The following is a 25,583-nucleotide window of genomic DNA, read 5'->3' as shown; positions in this document are numbered from 1 at the left end:
GGTAGGAAGGTACGTATATACTGAGTGAACACATAACCCTAATGTTTTTGCTTCACTGCAGTCAGTCAACAAAGACGGTAGGTAAACGATATCGCAGCACTTGCCCTGCAGGTCAAATTACGCATAGTAAGTCTTCTACATATATAAGCTGTCAACTGGTGATTCCATTTCAGTTGTTTCTTATTATTGGTGTATACTTGTAAACTTGTGTACTGGTGTATACTGAAATATATTTTTAAAAGATTATTTAATTTTGTGTGTCGATATGTTGGTGAAACTCGCCCTCGCCGCCGTATTGGCAGTTGGTAAGTTCAATCAATCAATTTCATTTAAATAAGGTCTACAAAACATCAAGAACCGTGTATTACCTTTCTCTGTTTTTTTTTTCAAGTATTACATTAGAAACTAAAAGTGTTGTAAAATGGGTAAGCACAGAGCATGAATTACTTAGTTATACTTTTTAAAATGTTTGGGTAGGAGAGCGTTTTAAAATTTATTTCAACTTGCCGTGATGTAACTTATCATAAGTAAGTATTTTGAATGATAATATTTTAATTACTTCAAAACTAGGCATAACATTTAATAAAGTAAGACATGCGACTTTTTATTAATTTACCTTATATGACCTTATTTAATAATACAATCGTTTATAAATATTGCAATTTGTTATTTTTATTTTAACAGGAGTTCTGGGGCGCACAGTACCCGAGGAGGAGATGTGGTTTAATGCGCTCCTTACGACTGACTTTTGCGACGAAAGTAGCCTTGCAGCGCAAACATCAGTGATAGTAAGCCGCAGCCAAACTATAAGCTCCGTTTTTATATCCCAAATATGTAGTAAAATGACAGTTATAACGCGCCAACCTCAAACGTCGGCCCGGCCGAACGAAACTCGCGGATTGGACTACTTACCTGCTGCACCGCATGAGCCAATCACGGCTCCGAATCATGACGCACTGCGCGTGACCGACCGTATACAGATACGTTCTCGCCGCTCCCGCGCAGTCCGGCAACCGACGCGATACGATTAACATGTGTCTAATGATAATTTGTAAATCACTACAGTATTTAGTGCTTAATTTCTAATAAGTTTCCCATATGTACGTTACCAGTGCAATTACTTTCAATATAATACACTTTTATTCAGTTATCGGTGTCGTTTTCACTTTTAAATAGCCTAGTCACCCGAACCCCGAGCTAGCTGGCGCTACAAAATGGCTGCCCAAGTGTGAGGCTATAGTGAAAAAGTGGATTCATTAAAATAAACAATATAGTGTACTAAAATGCCGCCTAAATCAAGGAGAAATCGACGTGTGTCGACGCCGACTCGAGATGACCTCGAGCCCGCTCGAGAAGGTTCTTTCACGAGAGATGACGTCGCGACGCTTGTGGATTCGTTGCAACGGTCGCAAACCAACGCCTTCAGGGAACTGCTGGAAAGCGTCATCACAACCTCTAGGCACCCGTCGTCGTCTACTACATCGACACCGTTTCCTGTAGAAGGAGGAAATTTCTCTCGCTGCAAAGCTCGATTCGCTGGAAATGCAGAAGAGTCCATCGAAGGTTTTATTGACGCCATTGAAGCCTACAAAGATTGTGCAAACATCTCGGACGATAACGCCATTCGAGGGTTATCTATGCTATTAACGCATTCAGCCGCAGATTGGTGGCAGGGCATAAAACCGGAGACAACTTCATGGGCCGAAGTATTGGACAGCTTGCGCCATACCTACGGCGACAATCGAGCTCCGCCACGCATTTACCGCGACTTATTTGCTACACCTCAAGGCGACGAAAATACTCATATTTTCGTCGCAAAGTGCAGAGCGCTGTTGGCAAAATTGCCGCGTAGCGAGTTGGCTGAGAAGGTACAATTGGATATTCTGCTTCCATTTTTATTTACCACTTCTACACCATGTTTATAATAAAATATATTTATAAGTGATGAGTTTTATTAGGCTTAATGGCTCACAACAGACAATAATAATAATATAGATAATCACAAAATCGGGACGAACGGAGGGACCCGTTCGAATACGCTAACATTAATAAATAATCACGTTCGGAAACAGACTGTTAAACAAACGTATACGTAAACGTGTTAAGAGGGAAGAGTGCGCAACGTTTAAGATATTGTTACAAAAGGCGCGCGCTGTCGAAGAATCGTTGAACGAGAGTACGAACGATACAAAGGTCGCCGCCGCTTCCAAGAACGTGAGCTACGCTTCGCCGAGTCGTCCCGTCGCCGTGTCAAAGCCGCCGCGCGCTGCCGCGAGCGCGAGCGCCGCGCCGCCGTCCCGCGAGGCCCGCGCGCCTCCGCCGCGTCGTTTAGATGATAACAGTGATAACAATACAGCATCCGCGTCCGCCGCGAAATCTAAGTCGTATAGTAAGAAGTGCGGGTATTGTAAACGTTACGGCCACGTAAAAGAAGAATGTAGAAAACTAATTAAAGACTCTAGTGGTACGTCTATGAACGACCAACTACTAGGCACCGGAACAAAGGAAAACTCCAAACGGTTAGATTAGGAATGTTTATTCAAACTACTTGATTACATTCACTTGTTTAATACTCTAGACGCTTAAACTCAACATCCATTTACTTTATTACTCTAGACACTTAAACTCAACATTCGTTTACACATCAATTAATTAACTTAGCTAGCTAGCAAGCCTAGGCAACCTAGGCTACCCACAGCCGTGAGCACGTCACTCCGAATAAGCTACCTATTTCCACGAACGCTCCAAACAGAATGCCCGGTTTGATCAACTCCCGGCCAAGAACCGTTGCCAATATGGCGGGAAAATAGAGCCTCGCGATTGGTGGACGACATCGCGTGATATCGATGACGTCAACCAATCGTTGAACGATATTATTCGCCCGCCAAGACATCAACCAATCACGTTATAGCGATGTTGCCAGAAATAAACCATAAATGTTACTAGTGTAAACCATAAATCATTAACTAAATACGACTATTGAAAATAAATAATTGGTAAAATTGATAAATATTAACGTTAAAAATAACGTAACCTAACAATCGGCTGTCCTGACATCGTGTGCGTCCCGCACACGACACCAGGTGGTAACCTAAGCAACCTAACAATCTGCTATCTTGACTATTTAAAACAAATTTATTCAACAAATTAGCCTTAATTATGCTTAACATTTTAATTATTCATTTATAACTTTTACATTACAATGCAAATGCAGACATTGATCTATCAAGTAATATTAAACATACAACATGTAAAATAATAATAGTTATTTTATTAGTAAATTTTAACACTAGTCTAGTTAACATTATAGTTAACCCAAATTAAATTTAATCATAAACTGCAAAATTTACGAAGCTATCATGTACCAAAATAAACTATAAGCTACATACATAATCCAAGTAATCAATCAATCAATCAATCAATCAAATTTATTTCAGGCAAAAAAAATATACCCATACAAAATATTAAAATTAAAATTATTAAGATTAAAATATTATCATATAAAAATTAAAGTTAAAAATAAACTTAAAAACATGTCAACAAAAATTACATTAAAATTAAATTAAAATCTACATACATATTTACATTAAATTATACACTATGCCTCTGGATCCCATATGCAGGTCATTCCAGTGCCTCCAGAGTGTACCAGCAGTATCTCCAGGAACGAGCTGAAGCAGACTGTTGGAACTGTCACGTACTCGGCGCATGAGGGAGGCAGTGCGTTTACGGATTATCGGAATAAGTATAAGATTTTAATTTAAATAACAAATTCTATGAACAATCGATTGAATATCGAATCTAGTGAACCCAAACGATCGATTGATTGGGCCATGGGAACATCAAAATGAAGTCACGACCGATCGATTATGTCGTGAAATACATTATTTACATCAAACGAGTATTCTGAACGATCGATTAATCAGAATACCTATATCCCCTGAACGATCGATTAATCAGGGTTCCCTAACCTCCTGAACGATCGATGCCTTTCAGGATGCCTATCGACGCCCGTCCGAGCCGATCGATTAATGCTCGTAATGGCAGTCGAAGGACTTTATTCGACACTTATTGCACCAAGCCGCGAACCGATCGATTCTCGCGTACTTGATCTGAAACAACGAAAAAACATTCTGTAGCAAATCAATCTGGATAAAATATCCTAACAAATATGATATCCATAATAATATCCATGTTCTAACTCGAATCGTTTCCATCATCGCTCTCAAGATCATCATTAGGCTCTTTTTCATTAACTTCTAGAGCGGTCACGTGTATCCACGGCTTCATGCGGTCAGCAGCTACGGTCGTTGACCGCCTATTTTCTGTATCGACTAATCCAGGTATTGGAGCTACAACATAGCGGTCATTGCCTAAGACCTTACTCACACGGTATGGCCCTATAAAAGAAGGCATTAATTTCTTGCTCTGTCCGTTATTATTGAAACAAGTTTTTGTTATTTTAACGATATCTCCCTCTTTATATATACGTGAAGGTGTCCTTCCCAAATCATAACTCTTTGTTTAGCCTGCTCCTGATCTATCCTAGCCTTAACACTGTCACGTATTTCACACAAATCATCATTTTCACGGCTATCGAAAACGACGTCATTGAGCATGGGGTTAATTTCGCTATTCATAAGAGTTCCGAACATCACTTCCGACGGCTTTCTACCTATAGTTTTCTGAAGGGTGTTATTCAGACCCCATTGAATGCGTCCCAAATGCGTATCCCAACTTTTCTCGCCACGTTTAACGCTTAGTGCCTTGAGATAGTCTAAAACTGTGCGGTTATACCGCTCAACTTGGCCATTAGACCTGGGGCTAGCGACCGCATTTAAAACATGTTTTATTCCTTTATCTAAGCAAAACCGTTTGAACGTGTGCGAGGTAAAACAACTACCTCTGTCACTAACGAGCCGGTCAGGGTTTCTAAATATGCTAAAAATGTCTTTTAGAACCTTAATCGCATTTTGGGCATTTGTGTTTCTGACAGGTCTGAGAAAACAGAACTTGGTAAAACTATCAACAACCACCAACAAATGAGTAAAACCCCTTAACGACTTTACAATGGGTCCAAGGTGATCCACATGAAGGGTGTGAAAGGGGATCTCTACCTTTGCAATAGGGTGCAGTAACCCTTCGGGAGCGCCTAAATTGTTCTTTGTATACGCATATTCAATACAGGCACCCACGTATTTATTGATGAACCTGGACATTTTGGGGAACCAATAGTTACTTTTGATTCGTTCTAAGGTCTTCTCAATCCCAAAATGTCCAATTTCGTCGTGATTGAGTTTACACACCTGCCACCTTGCGCCCTTCGGTACCGCCCACCTGATCTTGTCCTTATCCCCGTCCAAATAGCGAAACAAGCGATTATCTTTAAGGACAAAATTCTGTTTGATATATTCTAATCCCTTTTCGTCTAGATCACTTTTCAGAATGTCAATTATTCTGCTCCACTCAGAATCGCCTAACTGCAGCGTGTGAAGCCAATCTTCGCTACGAATACCCATTACCACCGGAAACTGATCCTCGAGACATTCTGACGGCTCAACCGGATTTCGAGATAACGCGTCAACGTGACTCATTTTTACTCCAGCCCTATACTCGACAGTACAATCAAATTCCTGAAGGGTTAGCTACCAGCGTGCTATTCTTGGTATCAGATCACGCTTTGAAAATGTGGATCGCAATGCACTGCAGTCGGTTATAATATTAAATTCCTTCCCAAGTAAATAGACTATAAACTAACGAAGGAAACACACTACCGCTAGTGTTTCCAACTCGTAAGAGTGGAAGTTTTTCTCCTCGGGAGAAGTTTGCCGACTAAAATGCCACTGGGTGAAAGTTCTCATTACCTTGCGTTCGTTGCAGAAGGATCGTAAATAGCAAGAACCAGCCTATTAACCAAAATCGACTTTAGACTCAAATGCTCGTTCCTGTTCGTCACCCCACTGCCAGACGGAGTCCTTTTTCAATAGCTTGCTAAGAGGGGACGAAATTTGAGCAAAATTCTCTATAAATTTGCGAAAGTAACTGGCTAGGCCTAGGAACAGTCTCACATTCTGGGGACGAGGGAAATTGACTACGGTCAAAATCTTCTTTTCACCGGGCCGGATACCACTAGCGCTAATTTCGTAGCCAAGATAATCAACCTCACACAAAAACTCGTATTTCGACAGATTCAATGTCAGATTCGCCTGTTCAAACATTTGCAGCACCTCTTCAAGGCGTTCTAGACACTGAGCAAAGTCCTTTCCAAAAATGAGTACATCATCAATGTACGCGGTCGCCTTACTAAATCGCGCCGGACCAAGTATCGTGTTTATCATTCGTTGAAAAACTGCCGGAGCATTCGCTAGGCCGAACGGCATACGATTGAATTCGTATTGGCCGTCCGGCGTAACGAATGACGTCAGATGTTTGCTCTGCTCAGAGATCGGCACCTGGTAATAGCCAGAAGCGAGATCAAGAATTATGAAACAAGATTGACTCAATAATGGGCATTGGGTACCGCTCTTTAATGGTTACTGAATTAAACATACGGTAGTCAACGCACAACCTTGAGGAACCATCCTTTTTACGCACAAGTAGAATAGGACTCGCGTAATCTGAAGTCGATTCTCGAATCACACAGGCGTCTAACATATCTCCAATCATCGACCGCACTTTCTCCCGTTCGTGGTGTGACAACCTGTATGGACGATAAACGACTGGACGCTGACTATTAAGTTCTATACTCATTTCAGTGATGCCTGTACAGCCTAGGTCTCTCAAGGAAGTAGCAAAACAATGCTGATATTTCGCCAACAGCTCCTTCAGGTTCCGTCTTACGTCAGCTGGTACACCTCTGCCCACGTTCATCTGACTTTCATCTAGCGCCTGCCGAATATGAGTCTCACCCTGCGGAACATCCACTACCCGCTTCACAACGTTGACAATTTCTGCACGACAGAAGATAAGCTTAGCCGGGATGCGACATGATTCTGAACATGACACGACAAGTACATTAATGTGTCCATTTACCGCTCGATGAAACCCGCCGCTAATGAAATACTGCTCGTTCGGCTTTCCTGCTACACAATTTTTCAAAAGAACCTCGCCGTTGAAAGCCGGCTTAGCTTGTACCATGACAGAAGCAGTTCCATAAATTTCAATTGTCCTAGCTGGGTAAGACATCAACAAGGCATCGCTATTATCAACAAACTCTGAAGTAGGCAGTTCCTTCCCTACATCAAAGAATTGCAATTTATTACAACTCTTACATACCAATACATGCGCCTGTTCTGTGAACGACTGTCCCACAAGAACAGGGACCTCTAGCCAATGATCACTCACAACCTTGAAAGGTACCTTAGCTTCTACCCCATCGACGTTCATATCGAGACTTAGATTCCCTAGCGATTGGACTAAACCATTACCAAATCCCTTCAAGATCTGAGGAATATTATGTGACAGACCTAATCTACTAGCAGTTGTTTCCCTTATGAGCGTAGCGTCACTTCCGAAATCTATGAACGCCCTCAACTCAGCACTGTCGACTTTGATATCTTTATAATATTTAGAGCCTGGAGAGTCCACCATGTCTACGCTGTCCTTAATTCGCATAGTTTTCTGCACTGTACCGTTAGTATTTGCTTGCACTTTGTCATCTGACTTAGAGAAACATTTCTCCACAGTGTGGCCGATTTGATTACATCGCGCACATTTAAGCAGCGGCTTAGGGCAGTGCAGGAAACTATGACCCCTTTCTTTGCAGTTGTAACACCCTGTACCGTTGGTTGATCTATTGCTATCTATCAGATTTAGGATTTGCTGTGTTTTAACTGACTGATGTAACATCCTATGTATACCCTATCTTTCGCAAATAAATAACTTATGACTTATGACGTATCGAAATTCCTATTCCTAACATTCGATCGATCAGATTGGTTGGTTTGATTATATAATCCCTATTACTGATCAAATATTGTAAGAGCTGGTCGGGATGGGTACAACGTAGTGCCAAAGCCCCGGATTTAAGTGTCTTGTCCGTAATACCATGTATTATGCACTCAGCTGCGCGGGCATCTACTATCTCGCATCGATTCACCAGACTCAACTTCTCATAATAGTACACCTCTATGGACTCATTGTACCTACTCTTCCTCCTAATCATATCCTCCAAGGTCTGGCCATAGTTTTGTTCACATGGGAAAACACTCAACAACTTATCTTGCCACTCGGCCCATGTAAACAAAATACTATTCAGACTCTCATACCATGTTTTGGCCAAACCTTGAAGTTTCTGCATAGCAAAATGCGTAGTTGTTCTTTCATCCCACCCGTACACCGAGGCGCACTCGTTCACCTTCTTCAACCATATATCCATCCTCTGATTTTTTGATGAAGGATCAAAATTTGGCAATATATTCTTATGATCGATTTTCTGTAATGGTTGGGGTGCGCCTTGGTTCACGGGCAACGATGCTAGACCGTCTCGCAGATTTTTAAATATATCGAGTAAATAATTATTTGAAAAGGAAGGGCTACGTGACCTGTTAATCCGTTCTTCGGTGTCAGGCTGTCGTGATCCGCGCTCAGCTCGACGCTCCTCATCCTGGCCCCTCGCTGACACGGGGATGCTTCGATGACGGCTGGCCGCTTGAGGTGAGCTGGCGCGCCGCGATGATTCACGTAGGTCTTCGGCAGCACGTACGCGGTTGCGCTCACGCCGTACTTCTTCCTCCAGCATCCGTAGTCGCTCGCGTCCCAGATCCACGTCCCGATCCGGCCGGTGTCGACTGTTGCTTCGGCTTTGCAGGCGACTACGGCTCCGGCTCGCGTTCGAGTGTGCATCTCTTCGTCTCGGAGTCACGAGCCTTCGTCGGTCTGGCGGCTCTAACATAGTCTGAAATCTCACGTCAGAGGATTTTAGAATCTTATAGCTAGACATAAGGAAGCAAACTACTAAGTTTAAGGTAAAAGATCCCATTAATCAAGGAAACGAATGATCAAAGCAATAACGGTTCATATAAATAAATCACAACACGACTTACTTGAAATATCATTACGTTACACAAGTTCTTTGCTCCAACAATGCTATTAAATATAGAAAGGCGTTAACGTTCACTGGATTACAATTTAATCTGTTCCATTGTTGTCCGGGATTCGAACCCGATTGATGTATTAACTACTGTAACTTCAGCTATATAAATAAGGTATAGTATCACTAGGCTTAATTTCAATCGATAAAATAAGTAATCGAACGAAAATACTACCCACTTTCTATCGTAAAATGATATGAACACTAAATAGCATTAACAAGGAAATCGTTTGTTAAATTTAAACTGTTAACGGTATATTATAGCAATAACCACGGTTGAGATTTTAAACTAACATCACTAGGTAATACTTAAACTTTATCGTTAACTTTTAAATAAATAAATAACGTTCACTTGAAATCACTTCGCACAAAAATAGCTTACTATTGGGGCGTGTACTTACGTTTTAACTGTTCTTGTCACTTCTGAAATATGAACGACCAACTACTAGGCACCGGAACAAAGGAAAACTCCAAACGGTTAGATTAGGAATGTTTATTCAAACTACTTGATTACATTCACTTGTTTAATACTCTAGACGCTTAAACTCAACATCCATTTACTTTATTACTCTAGACACTTAAACTCAACATTCGTTTACACATCAATTAATTAACTTAGCTAGCTAGCAAGCCTAGGCAACCTAGGCTACCCACAGCCGTGAGCACGTCACTCCGAATAAGCTACCTATTTCCACGAACGCTCCAAACAGAATGCCCGGTTTGATCAACTCCCGGCCAAGAACCGTTGCCAATATGGCGGGAAAATAGAGCCTCGCGATTGGTGGACGACATCGCGTGATATCGATGACGTCAACCAATCGTTGAACGATATTATTCGCCCGCCAAGACATCAACCAATCACGTTATAGCGATGTTGCCAGAAATAAACCATAAATGTTACTAGTGTAAACCATAAATCATTAACTAAATACGACTATTGAAAATAAATAATTGGTAAAATTGATAAATATTAACGTTAAAAATAACGTAACCTAACACGTCTAACGATAATAATAATAACACATCAGATGTTAATGTCTTACGTTGTTATGGTTGTGGTCAAGTAGGTGTTATACGTGCAAATTGCGAAAAATGTAATGCTACTTTCTGTACTGTCAACTGCAGCATGGATTCGTCCAATCCAGGGTTAAAGGACACTGGTAAGCAGACTAAGAAGCTCTCCCCGGTGAGTAGTACTCTTAACTCTATACCTAAAGTTCAAAATGATAAGCTTGACGAGATCTTTTTGTCTCCCACTGATTTTCGACATGCACTTCCTGCAAGTTTCTTTGGTGACGGTTTAGTAGCAAAGCCGGTGATGCCCCGCGCCGCCGACAGCTCCCAGGACGACCCCATAGTCGTTCAACAATCGTGCACACTTTTTGCAAAGTCCTTTATTGATAACAGTGATAAGCAAGTAAATAGTTCCCATAGTGAGGAAATGTCATTTTGCACCGTGTCAAATAATATTAGTAACATTCCTGTGCTGCCAGATCAGGTCATTGACGCCAAATCTAGGTTGACTACAGCTGATTTAGGATCAGCTGATAACAAGAATGGTCACAATATAACTAACTACAGTATGTCATCTTCGGGTCACAGTATAGATAATTCCAGTAACTCAACCACGCCTTGTGAGGGAATTTTATTTTCAGCTGTGGACTTTTCAGGGACAAACCAGAAGGATGAGGACTCCAAGGAGCCTACACCTGGAGCCCTAATGGACCAGAATGACTCTGAGGACCCCGTGTTGGATTTATTTGACACATATGAGGAATACACAAAAAGGCGTCAGCGGCCAATTTTAGGGATTGGAATCCTGGACATGCAAGGTATTGCCTTAGTGGATACAGGCGCAAAGAGAAGCTTGGCAAGTCGGAAGCTCTACTCACTGTTACTTGAGAGACAGCAACAGTTCTGCGAGAAGCTAATGAGAGTGACATTAGCCGATGGTATAACTCAAATTAGAAATGTGCTCAAAATTACCTTAGATGTCAAAGTGAAGGATAGAGTAATACCTCAAGAGTTCCTGATCTTACCTGAAGCTGAAGAAAATGAAACTTTACTGGGAATCGATTTTCTAAAAGCATCTAGGCTCGACCTGGACTTTGATAACCATACTTGGTGTTTCCCAGGTGGTGAGAGATATCCCATACAGTATGAATCTGACATGCCAACGCAATTGTCAATTGCTGCAAGCAATATACTTCATGCTGAAGAAGGATCAATGCTCAGCGAAGGTGAAAAGATGAAATTAGCCGAAGTGTTAGAGAGGAATAGTGCAGTCTTCAGTCTAGGGGGAGCGCCCACACCAATTGTTGAACATCATATCGACACAGGAGACCATGCACCTATATCTGTACCTCCATACCGGCTCACACCTGCAAAGAAAGAAATAATGAAAGCGGAGATTGAGAAGATGCTCCGGGAAGGGATAATAGAGGAATGTGAATCTGCATGGACCTCGCCGGCAGTTCTTGTCCCTAAGAAGAATAATACTGTCAGATTCTGTGCTGATTATAGAAAGCTGAATAGCGTCACAAAGACAGATAACTATCCCTTACCCTTAATTGATGAGCTGCTGCAGTCGACCGGAAGACATTGCTACATAAGTACCATAGATCTGAGATCCGGATACTGGCAAGTAAGTGTGAATCCAGCTGATCGGGATAAGACTTCAGTGATCACACCATTCGGTACCTACCGTTTCGTACGAATGCCATTCGGTTTAAAGAATGCACCTGCAACCTTCCAGCGGTTGATGGATAAATTTAAATCCGGTGCCAGCTTGCAAAATACTACAGTTCTAGCTTACCTGGACGATCTCCTGGTTATATCTGACAGTTTCGAGAAACACCTGCAAGACCTGCAACTTGTGTTCGACCGACTACGTCAGTTTGGCTTAAGAGCAAACCGAGAGAAATGTGTTTTTGCCTGCAAAGAGGTCAAGTACCTTGGACACCTCATCACCCCTGACGGTATAAAGCCAGATAATGGGAAAGTTGAAGCTATATTAGCCATGAAGGAGCCAACTAATCTCAAGCATCTCCGGACATTTCTCCAAACCTGCGCTTGGTTCAGAAAGTTTGTTCCAAATTTCTTAGCGGTAGCTCAGCCGCTTACCAAGCTTACAAAGAAAAATGAACCATGGAAATGGCAAGACGAGCAACAACAGGCTTTTACGGACCTCAAAACCAGATTAACTTTGCTCCAATCCTGGTGCAAGCGGATTACAGCAAACAATTTATTCTGCGGACTGACTCGAGCAACTATGCTCTTGGAGCTTGTCTTATGCAAGGCGAAGGACATGATGAGCGTCCCATTGAGTATGCCAGCAGGCTGCTCACTCCAGCAGAACGCCGTTACAGCACAACTGAGAGGGAGTGTTTGGCTGTGATCTGGGCGGTTGAGAAGTACTGGCCCTATATTGATGGTCATACAGTTTTAGTGAAGACGGATCATCAGCCGTTGAAATGGCTGTTGACTCACAAGTCACCAAGTGGTCGCCTTATCCGGTGGGCACTTAAACTGCAAGGTTTTGACATCAAATATGAATACACACCTGGAAAAGCCAATGTCATAGCAGACACATTGAGTCGACCTGTCTGCGATGAAAACTCCAAAGAAGAATGTGGAGTCTGCTCTATTATTATTGATATTCCACAAGTTAACCCGACGGAACTACGTACTGCACAGCTCGAAGATCCAGAAGTCGCCAAGATTATTCAAGACCTGGAAGACTCTGAACCTATTAACTCGACCAGATGGCTAGAGAGAGGATATGTCATGGCCCAAGGGATACTCTACTATTACAATCCCAACTCTGAGTCGGAGGAAGCTCAGCTGGTAGTACCTAACTCTATGAAGGAGGCCGTCTTAAAAGAGTACCACGACGCCCCAACAGCTGGTCATCAGGGCGTAGAAAGGACTCTCGCACGCATCTGTCAAAAGTATTACTTTACAGGAATGCGCAAATACATCACGGAATATTTAAAACTATGTGAAGAATGCCAACGTTACAAGATAAGTAACCAGAAGCCTATGGGACTACTACAGACCCCAGTGCTTAATCAAAGAGGAGAGGTGCTTGCTATAGACCTCTTTGGCCCTCTACCTGAAGGAGATAATGAAGAGAAATGGGTGCTGCTCATCGAGGACACGGCTACACGCTGGGTGGAGCTGATAGCCCTCAAGGACGCCACAGCAGAAGTCTGCGCTCCAGCCCTTATCGAGCAGTATTTCCTACGGTATGGATTCCCAAGAAGAGTCATTTCTGACAATGGAGTTCAGTTTGTCTCAGCTGTGATGCAGCAGACCATGTTCTTGCTGGGAATCAAGCAGAATTTAATACCACTCTATCATCCTGAGGCCAACCCTGCAGAACGCAAGAATAGAGACCTCAAGATTCAACTATCTATTTTAGTGAAGAACAATCATCGTGCGTGGCCCAAGTTCCTGCCAGCGATCAGGTTCTCGATGAATAGTGCTCTTTGTGCCACCACTGGATGCAGTCCAGCTCACATGATGTTCGCTCGAGAGATGAGGACTCCTTTTGACGCTCAACGCGATTTAAAGGCTATTCTGTCAAAAGAAAACTTTCTGCCGCAAATAACTCCTTACTTGAAGAAGTTTCTCGAAAACTGGGATGTTATAAAGGAGAAAGCTGTACGCCAGCAGGACCAGAAGAAAAGCGACGCTGACCAGCACCGACGGCAGTCACCTTTGTTTTGCGTTAATGACCTAGTTCTGGTAGACACTCATTTGCTTAGTAACGCTTCTAAAGGTTTAACAAAGAAATTCATGCCAAAACGGGATGGTCCCTATCGCATTAGTAAAATAATTAGTCCAACTTCTTATGTTATAGCTGACGTACAAACCAATACCGACCTGGGTAAATACCATAGTTCTGATTTGACACCATTCACACCAGGTCAAGGTATTCCTTCGGTGCCTGTCCAACCACGGCGACTACGTGGTCGCCCTCGTAACTTAGCGCGAGATGTTAGTGTTACCAAGTCCCCAACGGGTCGTTCTGGGAACTTGGAGGGGGAGTGTATAACGCGCCAACCTCAAACGTCGGCCCGGCCGAACGAAACTCGCGGATTGGACGACTTACCTGCTGCACCGCATGAGCCAATCACGGCTCCGAATCATGACGCACTGCGCGTGACCGACCGTATACAGATACGTTCTCGCCGCTCCCGCGCAGTCCGGCAACCGACGCGATACGATTAATATGTGTCTAATGATAATTTGTAAATCACTACAGTATTTAGTGCTTAATTTCTAATAAGTTTCCCATATGTACGTTACCAGTGCAATTACTTTCAATATAATACACTTTTATTCAGTTATCGGTGTCGTTTTCACTTTTAAATAGCCTAGTCATCCGAACCCCGAGCTAGCTAGCGCTACACAGTTCTATTGGCCAATTTACAACACAACTATCCCACTTTGCCCATGCCATATACTAAAACAAGCGACCCGCCCCGGCTTCGCACGGGCCTTAACAATTATACACTTAAACCTTCCCCATACGTGAAAACCGCATGCAAATCCGTTAAATAGTTCTAAGGCTTTAGGAACCTTTATAGTTTCGCCATGTCCGTCTGTCTGTCCGTCTGTCCGCCCGCGGCTTTGCTTTGCTAGAACTCTGCAATTTCGCACGGATGTATAAATCAATCATGCCGACAAAAACTAGAAAACACACATTGGAGGAGGGAGGTATCACAAAAATTTTTTTTAAACCGTGACTTTTAAAGGGGCCCACTGATTACCAGTTCGCCGGACGATGTCAGCCTGTCAGCTAAACCCAAAATTTGACAGCTCTGAACAACTGACAGGCTGATATATATCGTCCGGCGAACTGGTAATCTGTGGGCCCCTTAAGTATAATGGTGACAATTTTTTCGGTTGTCCTTAGACGAATTAACTTCTGGCCCGTATCAAATTAGTTAAATACTGACTATGAAGTGAGCACATTATTTTCTTTGGATTAACTGACATTTAATGATTTTAGTATAATATGGGATATAAAGCAAGCAAGGATACGATCGCACGGGATGCGTGAGTGTTGTTACGCACACTCAGCCGCTCTGGCTTTTGGGGCAGCTTATTGTATGTAGCATTTCATAGTACCTGTAAATATAATAGTAATATTATGGACTAGCTGTGCCCGCGGCTCCGCCCGCGTGGAATTCGGTGGCGTGTCAGTAAGCGGCTAATTTCTAATCCCAATTTCTCTCCCTCTCCCCTGGAGGCGGAACTTGAAGTAAAGTTGACAGATGGATATGCTAGAGGACTGTAGTCCAGATAAAATATTTTACAGTTAGGTACCACTAAATAAAAGTACACTCCAAAATCAATAGTTTTTTTCGCCCTTATTCAAATTTTACACGTGATTTAAACGACACCGACAGAGTAGTAGATGTATATCGGACGATACAGTAAGGTATACGCGCGCGAGCGAAAGCGAAGCGGCCTGCCTGGCTAGAGCGCCACTCACCGTGGTCTTCTTCAGACTCCTGAGGAAGACCACGTGCCCCTTGTAACCTCAATGCGTTGCGAGACTTTCGCGAATGATTCGATTTTTTTCGGGAAGGCATGGAAATGCGTATAAAATGCGAGTCCCAAATCGTTTGACTCCGCAAACGACCAGTGCCGGATTAAGATATTTTGATGCCCTAAGCATTTCTAGACCATGGTACCCCCTCTTCCTAGGGTCATCAAAATTACATTGAATTTTTTTGGTAAATTGAGTGACGTTCATTGCCGCATTACAGCTGAGAATGGAAATCAGTCACATCATTTTATCACGAAAATTGACAGTGCCGCAGCAGTAACGTTGCAACAGAGTACCTAATGCTGCTGTAGTCGCCATATAACAGTGGCTTGAGAGTCACCTGCTTGCGCCTTCTGGAAACACTGGGACGATGTACATATGGGCTCCAGAGGCTTAGTATATAAGTTGTTATAATTTATTAATTTTGTTATAATTTTGTATAGGTTTAAGTACTAACATAATATTAAGGGAATGTATACTAACACTATGGACATGGTCTGAATTAAATAAATTGATTGATTGATTGATTGATTGATATCTTAGAATGTTATCGAAAACGCGAGCGAAGCGAGCGCGAAAATTTTTCGATATAAAAACGCAATTTGATAGACAGTTGTACATTTTTACTTTTAGTATGGAAATCAGTCACATCATTTTATCACGAAAATTGACAGTGCTGCCGCAGTAACGTTGCAACAGAGTAATGCTGCTGCAGTCGCCACCCGAATGTCACCTTTATCATACCTTAGAAAGTTATTGAAAACGCGAGCAAAGCGAGCGCGAAAATTTTTCGATATAAAAAACAAAATTTGATAGACAGTTGTACATTTTTACTTTTAATCCCAACCAGGCGCGAACCCAGGATTTCATACAGAGAAGGGATGGGACAGTTTTTTATCAGCCTAGCTTCGCATAGGGCTCGATATTTAAGGGTCACAGCGAGGTTGTTTGATGCAAGAGAGGTGAAAAGATGCAAGAAAGCAGAGCTTGGAATTGACCAAGTGAATTGAATTGGCGAAGTGTGAGCAAGGCAGAAGGCCCAGCTGCGAAAGAGGAAAGCTTGGATTTGGATCCACGCCCAAGTGTAATTAAGGCAGAAGATCAACTTTGCCGTAAGGCAGAAGGCCTCGCATAAGACCTAACGCCGAACTGCAAAAGAGTGGCTTGAAATCGAATCTATGTATGTAATCACGACCCTTCTACTGCTCGCTCTTTGGCTTCACTCGAAAGCGCTCCTTGATAGGATGCTTTTAGTTTTCGGCTTTCACGGGGCCCCTTATAACACTGTAACACGGCTGTTTTGAAAGGGGGTAAAATAATAAATGAAAAGCTCCGGCTTCTGGAAAATGGAAACAGCCATGTTAACAAAATAAAATTAAATCAAAATTAAATTAAATAGACTAAACGGAAACCTTGCTGCAGGAAAGCTAGGAGGAGAAACAATTAAACAAATTTATATCTAACAAACTTTATTAATGTAATCATTTACTGTTAAATGCTCAGTGGTAAAGCTGGGTCGCTTCACAGGTTCTAGTTATAAGGGATTACACCCATTAATTAAAAACTAAAAACTAAATTTCGAAATACCTAAGTTTTATGCACCAAAACTTTCAAAACTTCAAACTGAATAAAATTAAATCATAATTAACCATTTTAAATTTGTAGTTGGTGGCGAATGCCACTCAAAAGTTATGCAACAGACCAACCTCAAAAACTGCTGCTGGAACTGCAGCAGTGGGGAGCGAATTCGCCTTTCCCCGGGAAGCTGGCCGCTAACCTGGTTGGAGCCGGCCGCTCCGGATGGCGCCCAAGGATTTTCATGTTTCTAAATAATTACTTGCTGGAGGAAAAGCCTAGACTTATTTTTATGCACCAGAAAATCATTTTGTTTAACTCACCTTTTGTAGAGTATTTTGTTACATTGCAAAGATGTTTTAGGTATTGCATACCATAATTTGGGCATTTGCCTACATTTCTATTGAATTTTGTGCAAAATTTTAAATAGTTTTATCTATGAATATAACGACCCTGAGATTAAGAGTCTCATGCTCTACCGACTGAGCATTTAACAGTAAATGATTAGATTAATAAAGTTTGTTAGATATAAATTTGTTTAATTGTTTCTCCTCCTAGCTTTCCTGCAGCAAGGTTTCCGTTTAGTCTATTTAATTTAATTTTGATTTAATTTTATTTTGTTAACATGGCTGTTTCCATTTTCCAGAAGCCGGAGCTTTTCATTTATTATTTTACCCCCTTTCAAAACAGCCGTGTTACAATCAGCTCGAGTCCTTCGGTGTGCTCCACTGAGTAAGTACAAATGGAATTTAGGTGTGATCAACTCCACAATGGCGCGAAACGTTGTGGGTTCGTCCTTAACCAGGTTTTTGGTTCTTTACAGAGTTGACTCCTGCTCGAGGGTTGGGAGTGCTCCGCCAGAAGTCCTAACAGCTTCCAGTGCGGTGAGCTAAATTTCCAATTGTTTCATATTTTCTTTAGCGGCCATTAAGGCGTCGGCTAATGTATCCATTTCTCGGTTTACAGGAGCCGGGAGCTTGTGAACTTTTTTGAAGAGCTTGTGAACTTTTTTGAAGAGCTTGTGAATTTTTTGGAAGAGCTTGTGAATTTTTTTGGAAGAGCTTTCGATTTCTTTTGGAATTCATTTGAAGATGTTTAGAAGTTGTAATATGAGGCTGTGGGATCTGTACCACGCCATCTGCAGCGGCCGGCTCCAACCAGGTTAGCGGCCAGCTTCCCGGGGAAAGGCGAATTCGCTCCCCGCTGCTGCAGTTCCAGCAGCAGTTTTTGAGGTTGGTCTGTTGCATAACTTTTGAGTGGCATTCGCCACCAACTACAAATTTAAAATGGTTAATTATGATTTAATTTTATTCAGTTTGAAGTTTTGAAAGTTCTGGTGCATAAAACTTAGGTATTTCGAAATTTAGTTTTTAGTTTTTAATTAATGGGTGTAATCCCTTATAACTAGAACCTGTGAAGCGACCCAGCTTTACCACTGAGCATTTAACAGTAAATGATTAGATTAATAAAGTTTGTTAGATATAAATTTGTTTAATTGTTTCTCCTCCTAGCTTTCCTGCAGCAAGGTTTCCGTTTAGTCTATTTAATTTAATTTTGATTTAATTTTATTTTGTTAATATGGCTGTTTCCATTTTCCAGAAGCCGGAGCTTTTCATTTATTATTTTACCCCCTTTCAAAACAGCCGTGTTACAATGGCGCCCAACGTGGGGCTAATGTATCCATTTCTCGGTTTACAGGAGCCGGGAGCTTGTGAACTTTTTTGAAGAGCTTGTGAACTTTTTTGAAGAGCTTGTGAATTTTTTGGAAGAGCTTGTGAATTTTTTTGGAAGAGCTTTCGATTTCTTTTGGAATTCATTTGAAGATGTTTAGAAGTTGTAATATGAGGCTGTGGGATCTGTACCACGCCATCTGCAGCGGCCGGCTCCAACCAGGTTAGCGGCCAGCTTCCCGGGGAAAGGCGAATTCGCTCCCCGCTGCTGCAGTTCCAGCAGCAGTTTTTGAGGTTGGTCTGTTGCATAACTTTTGAGTGGCATTCGCCACCAACTACAAATTTAAAATGGTTAATTATGTTTTAATTTTATTCAGTTTGAAGTTTTGAAAGTTCTGGTGCATAAAACTTAGGTATTTCGAAATTTAGTTTTTAGTTTTTAATTAATGGGTGTAATCCCTTATAACTAGAACCTGTGAAGCGACCCAGCTTTACCACTGAGCATTTAACAGTAAATGATTAGATTAATAAAGTTTGTTAGATATAAATTTGTTTAATTGTTTCTCCTCCTAGCTTTCCTGCAGCAAGGTTTCCGTTTAGTCTATTTAATTTAATTTTGGATTTAATTTTATTTTGTTAACATGGCTGTTTCCATTTTCCAGAAGCCGGAGCTTTTCATTTATTATTTTGCCCCCTTTCAAAACAGCCGTGTTACAGTGTTATAAGGGGCCCCGTGAAAGCCGAAAACTAAAAGCATCCTATCAAGGAGCGCTTTCGAGTGAAGCCAAAGAGCGAGCAGTAGAAGGGTCGTGATTACATACATACTGTATGAAAACAACCTCGCTGAGACCCTTAAATGTCGAACCCTATGCGAAGCTAGGCTGATAGAAAACTGTCCCATCCCTTCTCTGTATGAAATCCTGGATTCGCGCCTGGTTGGGACTAAAAGTAAAAATGTACAACTGTCTATCAAATTGCGTTTTATATATCGAAAAATTTTCGCGCTCGCTTCGCTCGCGTTTTCAATCACTTTCCAAGATATGATAAAGGTGACATTCAGGTGGCGACTGCAGCAGCATTACTCTGTTGCAACGTTACTGCTGCAGCACTGTCAATTTTCGTGATAAAATTATGTGACTGATTTCCATACTAAAAGTAAAAATGTACAACTGTCTATCAAATTGCGTTTATACAGGGTGGAAAGGCACGACGATCCTTCCCGGAAGTATTAGGTCGTTTAAGTGATACAGAGACTATTGGTAATGGTAAGAATCGTTAATTAAGTAAAAAATAAAAATTGCAAAAATACTACTTTTTAACTGTGGTGATAACCCTATAGCATGTGCACATGACGGCTAGATTAAGGATCTCCGTCGGGAAAGCTCGGGACTTTACACTTTTTTCCGATCGTTGACAGTATCGCAATGATGTATGAATGACGCATAAATGTCAAATAAATCAAATGCATGCAAAAATATTACAAACAATTTTATTACTTTCTTAGATAATTACTTTTTTCCAATATTTAATACTATCTTCTTTTCACATACGGTGTTCAAATGTACCTCCGTGTATTACAACGCCGCCGCAGCCCGTACCCGAGTATGTCGATGCACATGCGATATAGTGTATGCTCTTCGTCATTTATCCTCCGCAGAAAGCACCAATTAGCCTTTGTCTCATTTCGTCCGCAGTTTCACATTCCGTTTGGTTTGGTACACCATATCTTTTACACAGCCCCACAAATTTAAATAGCCACGAGCATCTAACATTTTTATTTGAAGAATATGACATTCAATAAGTATAGTTCAATGAAAATTTAATTTCAAACATCAGACGTCTTGTCTATTTCCTACCACGCAAGAAGGTTTGTTAGTTTGGTATTGAAGAAGTATTTATTCTTGATTTATTCTTAGTATTTCATTTTTGCAAGTTCATTTGGTGCAACTAACACAACCTACATGTAATTTTTTATTATTTTAAATAGTTTCCAATTATTCGAAAATAATTTTGTGAAACGTGTTAAGAAACTAAAACCTTTTTATCAGTCAAGGAAACCAGAGATATTTATAAGACGATTGCGTACTTTTGAGTGGTTGTCAATGTCACCATTTGAACTGTCGTTGTAAACAATGTTGTGGTTAGTACTATTAATATTAAGGAATAACATAACTATTTCATTCAAGTATTGAACAAGTGGAACCACTAAGAAAGCGAAAATCCTGCAATGATTCTTACCGTGCTGTAAGCAGACCTAAAAATGGTTAGATGGCAACAAATTAGCATAATTTCCTGTCGAATACTGATTGTTTACAAGTAAGTTCATTGACCCTGTCACCTGTTAGGGTTAGAACAAAGTAGTTTTTTGCGTGGATGTTTAAAAGGTCATAATTTAGAAACGGTTGCCCATATTAACATAGTTTCTATGGAGAAAATATAGAGCTTAGGCTAAACTATCTCCCATTTCCGGAAAGGATCGTCGTGCCTTTCCACCCTGTATATCGAAAAAATTTTGCACTCGCTTCGCTCGCGTTTTCAATAACTTTCTAGGTCAAACTGCATTTTTTATATCGCAAAATTTTCGCTCTCGCTTCGCTCGCGTTTTCAGTAACATTCTAAGATATGATAAAGGTGACATTCGGGTGGCGACTGCAGTAGCATTACTCTGTTACAACGTTACTGCTGGAGCACTGTAAATTTTCGTGATAAAATGATGTGACTGATTTCCATACTAAAAGTAAAAACGTACAACTGTCTATCAAATTGCGTTTTTATATCGAAACATTTTCGCGCTCGCTTCGCTCGCTTTTTCAATAACTTTCTAAGATATGGCGACTGCAGCAGAATTACTCTGTTGCAACGTTACTGCTGCAGCACTGTCAATTTTCGTGATAAAATGATGTGACTGATTTCCATACTAAAAGTAGAAACGTACAACTGTCTATCAAATTGCGTTTTTATATCGAAAAATTTTCGCGCTCGCCGGGCCCGCTTTTTCAATACATTTCTAAGATATGGCGACTGCAGCAGCATTACTCTGTTGCACCGTTACTGCTGCAGCACTGTCAATTTTCGTGATAAAATTATGTGACTGATTTCCATACTAACAGAAAAAATGTACAACTGTCTATCAAATTGCGTTTATATATCGAAAAAATTTCGCGCTCGCTTCGCTCGCGTTTTCAAACACTTTCTAAGATATAGCGATTGCAGCAGCATTACTCTGTTGCAACGTTACTGCTGTAGCACTGTCAATATTCGTGATAAAATGATGTGACTGATTTCCATACTAAAAGTAAAAATATACAACTTTCTATCAAATTGCGTTTTATATCGAAAAACATTCGCGCTCGCTTCGCTCGCGTTTACAATAACATTCTAAGATGTGATAAAGGTGACATTCGGGTGGCGACTGCAGCAGCATTACTCTGTTGCAACGTTACTGCTGCAGCACTGTCAATTTTCGTGATAAAATGATATGACTAATTTCCATTCTCAGCTGTAATGCGGCAATGAACGTCACTCAACTTACCAAAAAAATCCAATGTAATCGGAGAGTGGGCACCATGGTCTAGAAATGCTTAGGGCATCAAAATATCTTAATCCGGCACTGGTCGTTTGCGGAGTCAAGCGATTTGGGACTCGCATTTAATACGCATTACCATGCCTTCCAGAAAAAAATCCAATCATTCGCGAAAGTCTCGCAACGCATTGAGGTTACAAGGGGCACGTGGTCTTCCTCAGGAGTCTGAAGAAGACCACGGTGAGTGGCGCTCTAGCCAGGCAGGCCGCTTCGCTTTCGCTCGCGCGCGTATACCTTACTGTATCGTCCGATATACATCTACTACTCTGTCGGTGTCGTTTAAATCACGTGTAAAATTTGAATAAGGGCGAAATAAGTTTTTGGCAAAAATTTTATTTTTCGTACAAGCTTTTATCGCTGACTGTACTTTTCTTTCCACAGGCAACTAATGCTCATCGAGACAATTCTAAAAACTCCAAGCACAATTAGGTTTCGTTGTTTTATCACATAGTTCCTATGGGCACCTCCGGTCTCCATCATCATATCAGCTCAATGACACCATAATATTGCATTGTCACCCGACTTACGTATGTATGCAAAATTTCAGCTTAATTGGAAACCGGGAAGTGGATCAAATTTAACTTGCAAGATTTGATTACAGACAACGGTCAGGGGCCGATTGCATAACAAACTACAACTAATATTACAAGCGGAACTCCTTATTTAATAAGTGAAATTAGAAAAGGAGTTCCGCTTGTAATATTAGTTGTAGTTTGTTATGCAATCGGCCCCAGGTGAAAGTAAATAAAAGCTTGTAAAAAACTATTGATTTTGGAGTGTAGTTTTATTTAGTGGTACCTAATTGTAAAATATTTTATCTGGACTGCAGTCCTCTAGCATATCTATCTGTCAACTTTACGTCAAGTTCCGCCTCCAGGGGAGAGGGAGAGAAATTAGGATTAGAAATTAGCCGCTTACTGACACAGACCGAATTCCACGCGGGCGGAGCCGCGGGCACGGCTAGTTAGTAATATTATTTTAATTTTCCAGGCTACCAAGTATTCATTCAAGGACTGTCTGACAAACGTGTATTCTGATGAGAATTTCATGAATGAGGTTAGACTAGCGAAGTTCTTCGATAACCAGGCCAAAATGGTTAAAGCGTAAGTAATTGTTTTATAAAACGTTGAAATAAGGTATCTTACTTCATCCACCCTATATGTATATTTACCTATACATAAAAATGCCGGAGTTTCAGACGACCAAACTCCTGATAAAAAAATAACCTCGAATGGTTATCCGTAGAACGGAGTGGCTTTCAAATACATGGGAGACTTTAAAATTTCAGTTTTTGAACCAAAATATTATTTTATGCGAGAAATTATACGGTAGGTAAACACATCAATACACAGGTTGGCTAAAAAATAACTGCATTCCCGTTGCAAGGGATGTTTTGGGATTATACTGAGCAACTTTTACTATGGGACCAACCCCAAAATCGCGAACAGATTTGTACTGAATTGTCAACATGACCCTATACTAAATAGTATTTGATATTTACCAATCAAAACATCGTGAATAGTTAAAACGGACTAATCCCAATAAGGCCTAGTTTCCCTTCTGGTTTGTAAGGTCAGATGGCAGTCGCTTCCGTAAAAACTATAGCCTACGCCAAATTTTAGGATTAGTTGTGGAGCGAACCCCAGGCTCCCATGGGCTGAAGTAAGAAAGCTGATGGGACCACACTGGAAGATGATGAAATTGATGATTGTAGGCTACTGGAATCCAGTCAATACATAAAGTGCCAAATATGTCTAATGCATTAATTTAAAAGTATTTATATACATATACTAGTGACCCGCCCCGGCTTTGCACGGGCTACACACAACCTTAACAAATGAGGTATACGCCTAAACCTTCCTCAAGAATCACTCCATTGGTAGGTGAAAATCCCCATGAAAATCCGTTCAATCGTTTTCAGGTTTATCGCGAACATACATACACAAACAGACAGACTCGGCGGGGGGCGGGGGACTTTGTTTTATAAGGTGTAGTGATAAATATTGAGAAATTTAACGGGCTTACATGAATTTCTATATCTGTAGGTACTGCGACAGATCAGCACAGGTGAAGGCCTGCGCCCGACCACTTTTTAGACATTTGACGACGTGCTTCACGGCTAGTGGGTTACGCACTGCACAAAAAGATTTTGACAAAATGATCGACTTCTTCTGCCTTAACGATGGAGCTAACACAAACTGTAAGTATGAGTTTAACGATAAAAGTTCACCTCGCCTCACATTATTTCAGTGTAAGAACCACTTTATGAGTAAGGGACCACTCGACAAAATTTTTTTTTTGCTAGGGACCATAAACTGTTCGGAAGTCAATACTTACTAATAACGAATAAAGTTTGAGAACACTTCAGGTCCTTCCATGGACTCGCCCCCCCCCCCCCCCCGGGGTTCGTGCTTGACATGAAATTCTCCTCTTGTTTGTGTCGGTTAAAGATTAACCTACATTCTTCACGTATATTACAGCGTTCATTAAGGAAGGTGGTTCCGGGTGTCTGGAACAGAAGCGATCAGACTTCGCATCCTGCAAAAATAACAAGACAACCGAGATCACTCGGCTCATTGGTGTATATGGAAGTGGGCCGGCAGTTCCTGAAAAGGTGAGTGTGCTTTTTATACGCTATTCTACGTACCTAGATCTAAAATAAGTAGGGCACTGGTAGCTTCCTCAATGCAGCACAGTCTAAGTTTAATTCATCTATTCTATGCTATTGCCTATCTCTTACAATGCCAGTTATATTTTTTTCGTATTTATTTACAGGAGAAATGCAAACTAGAGAAGAAAGAAAACGAATGTGATTTTGCTGCAGTGAAAAGCTGCGGGAAACCCAATCTCGATAAACTTTTGCAGCAACTACTTAATTCTATCGATTTGAACTGCGAAGAATGTAAGTGGGGTTATGAATTTTACGAAGAACTTAAAAAGTTTAGCCCTATACTAAATGTACGGGCATATTATTATATTGTACTAACCTTAAGGTCGCTGCACACAGACGAAGAAGACGTGCAGTCGCAGTCGTGCACGTCTGACACATCCGGTGTGGCTCCAAAATATAAATTAAAACCCAGAATTTTTGGCTTTTCTTAA

The 25,583-nt window shown here is 41.2% G+C and overlaps 1 protein-coding gene across 1 annotated transcript; it reads left to right on the top strand.

Moving 5' to 3' along the window:
• The first annotated feature begins 168 nt into the window (after nucleotides 1-168).
• Nucleotides 169-25,583, top strand: LOC134793925 (27 kDa glycoprotein-like). The gene is made up of 6 exons (XM_063765640.1): nucleotides 169-305; nucleotides 685-788; nucleotides 23,472-23,584; nucleotides 24,527-24,681; nucleotides 24,962-25,095; nucleotides 25,257-25,583. Exons 1-6 carry the CDS (start codon nucleotides 266-268, stop codon nucleotides 25,581-25,583), a joined length of 873 nt encoding a protein of 290 aa, XP_063621710.1. The 5' UTR covers nucleotides 169-265.

This window comes from Cydia splendana, chromosome 9 (assembly GCF_910591565.1).
Source record: "Cydia splendana chromosome 9, ilCydSple1.2, whole genome shotgun sequence".
Classification (NCBI taxonomy): domain Eukaryota; kingdom Metazoa; phylum Arthropoda; class Insecta; order Lepidoptera; family Tortricidae; genus Cydia; species Cydia splendana.
The sequence above is the reverse complement of the archived record's forward strand: the minus strand, read 5'-3'. Positions and strand labels throughout refer to the sequence as shown.

Excerpts from the sequence above, each read along its gene's own strand:
- LOC134793925 (XM_063765640.1), top strand. The coding sequence starts at position 266 with ATGTTGGTGAAACTCGCCCTCGCCGCCGTATTGGCAGTTG. Across the intron at positions 23,585-24,526 it reads CAGGCCAAAATGGTTAAAGC|GTACTGCGACAGATCAGCAC; the intron begins GTAAGTAATTGT and ends CTATATCTGTAG. Across the intron at positions 24,682-24,961 it reads CGATGGAGCTAACACAAACT|CGTTCATTAAGGAAGGTGGT; the intron begins GTAAGTATGAGT and ends CGTATATTACAG.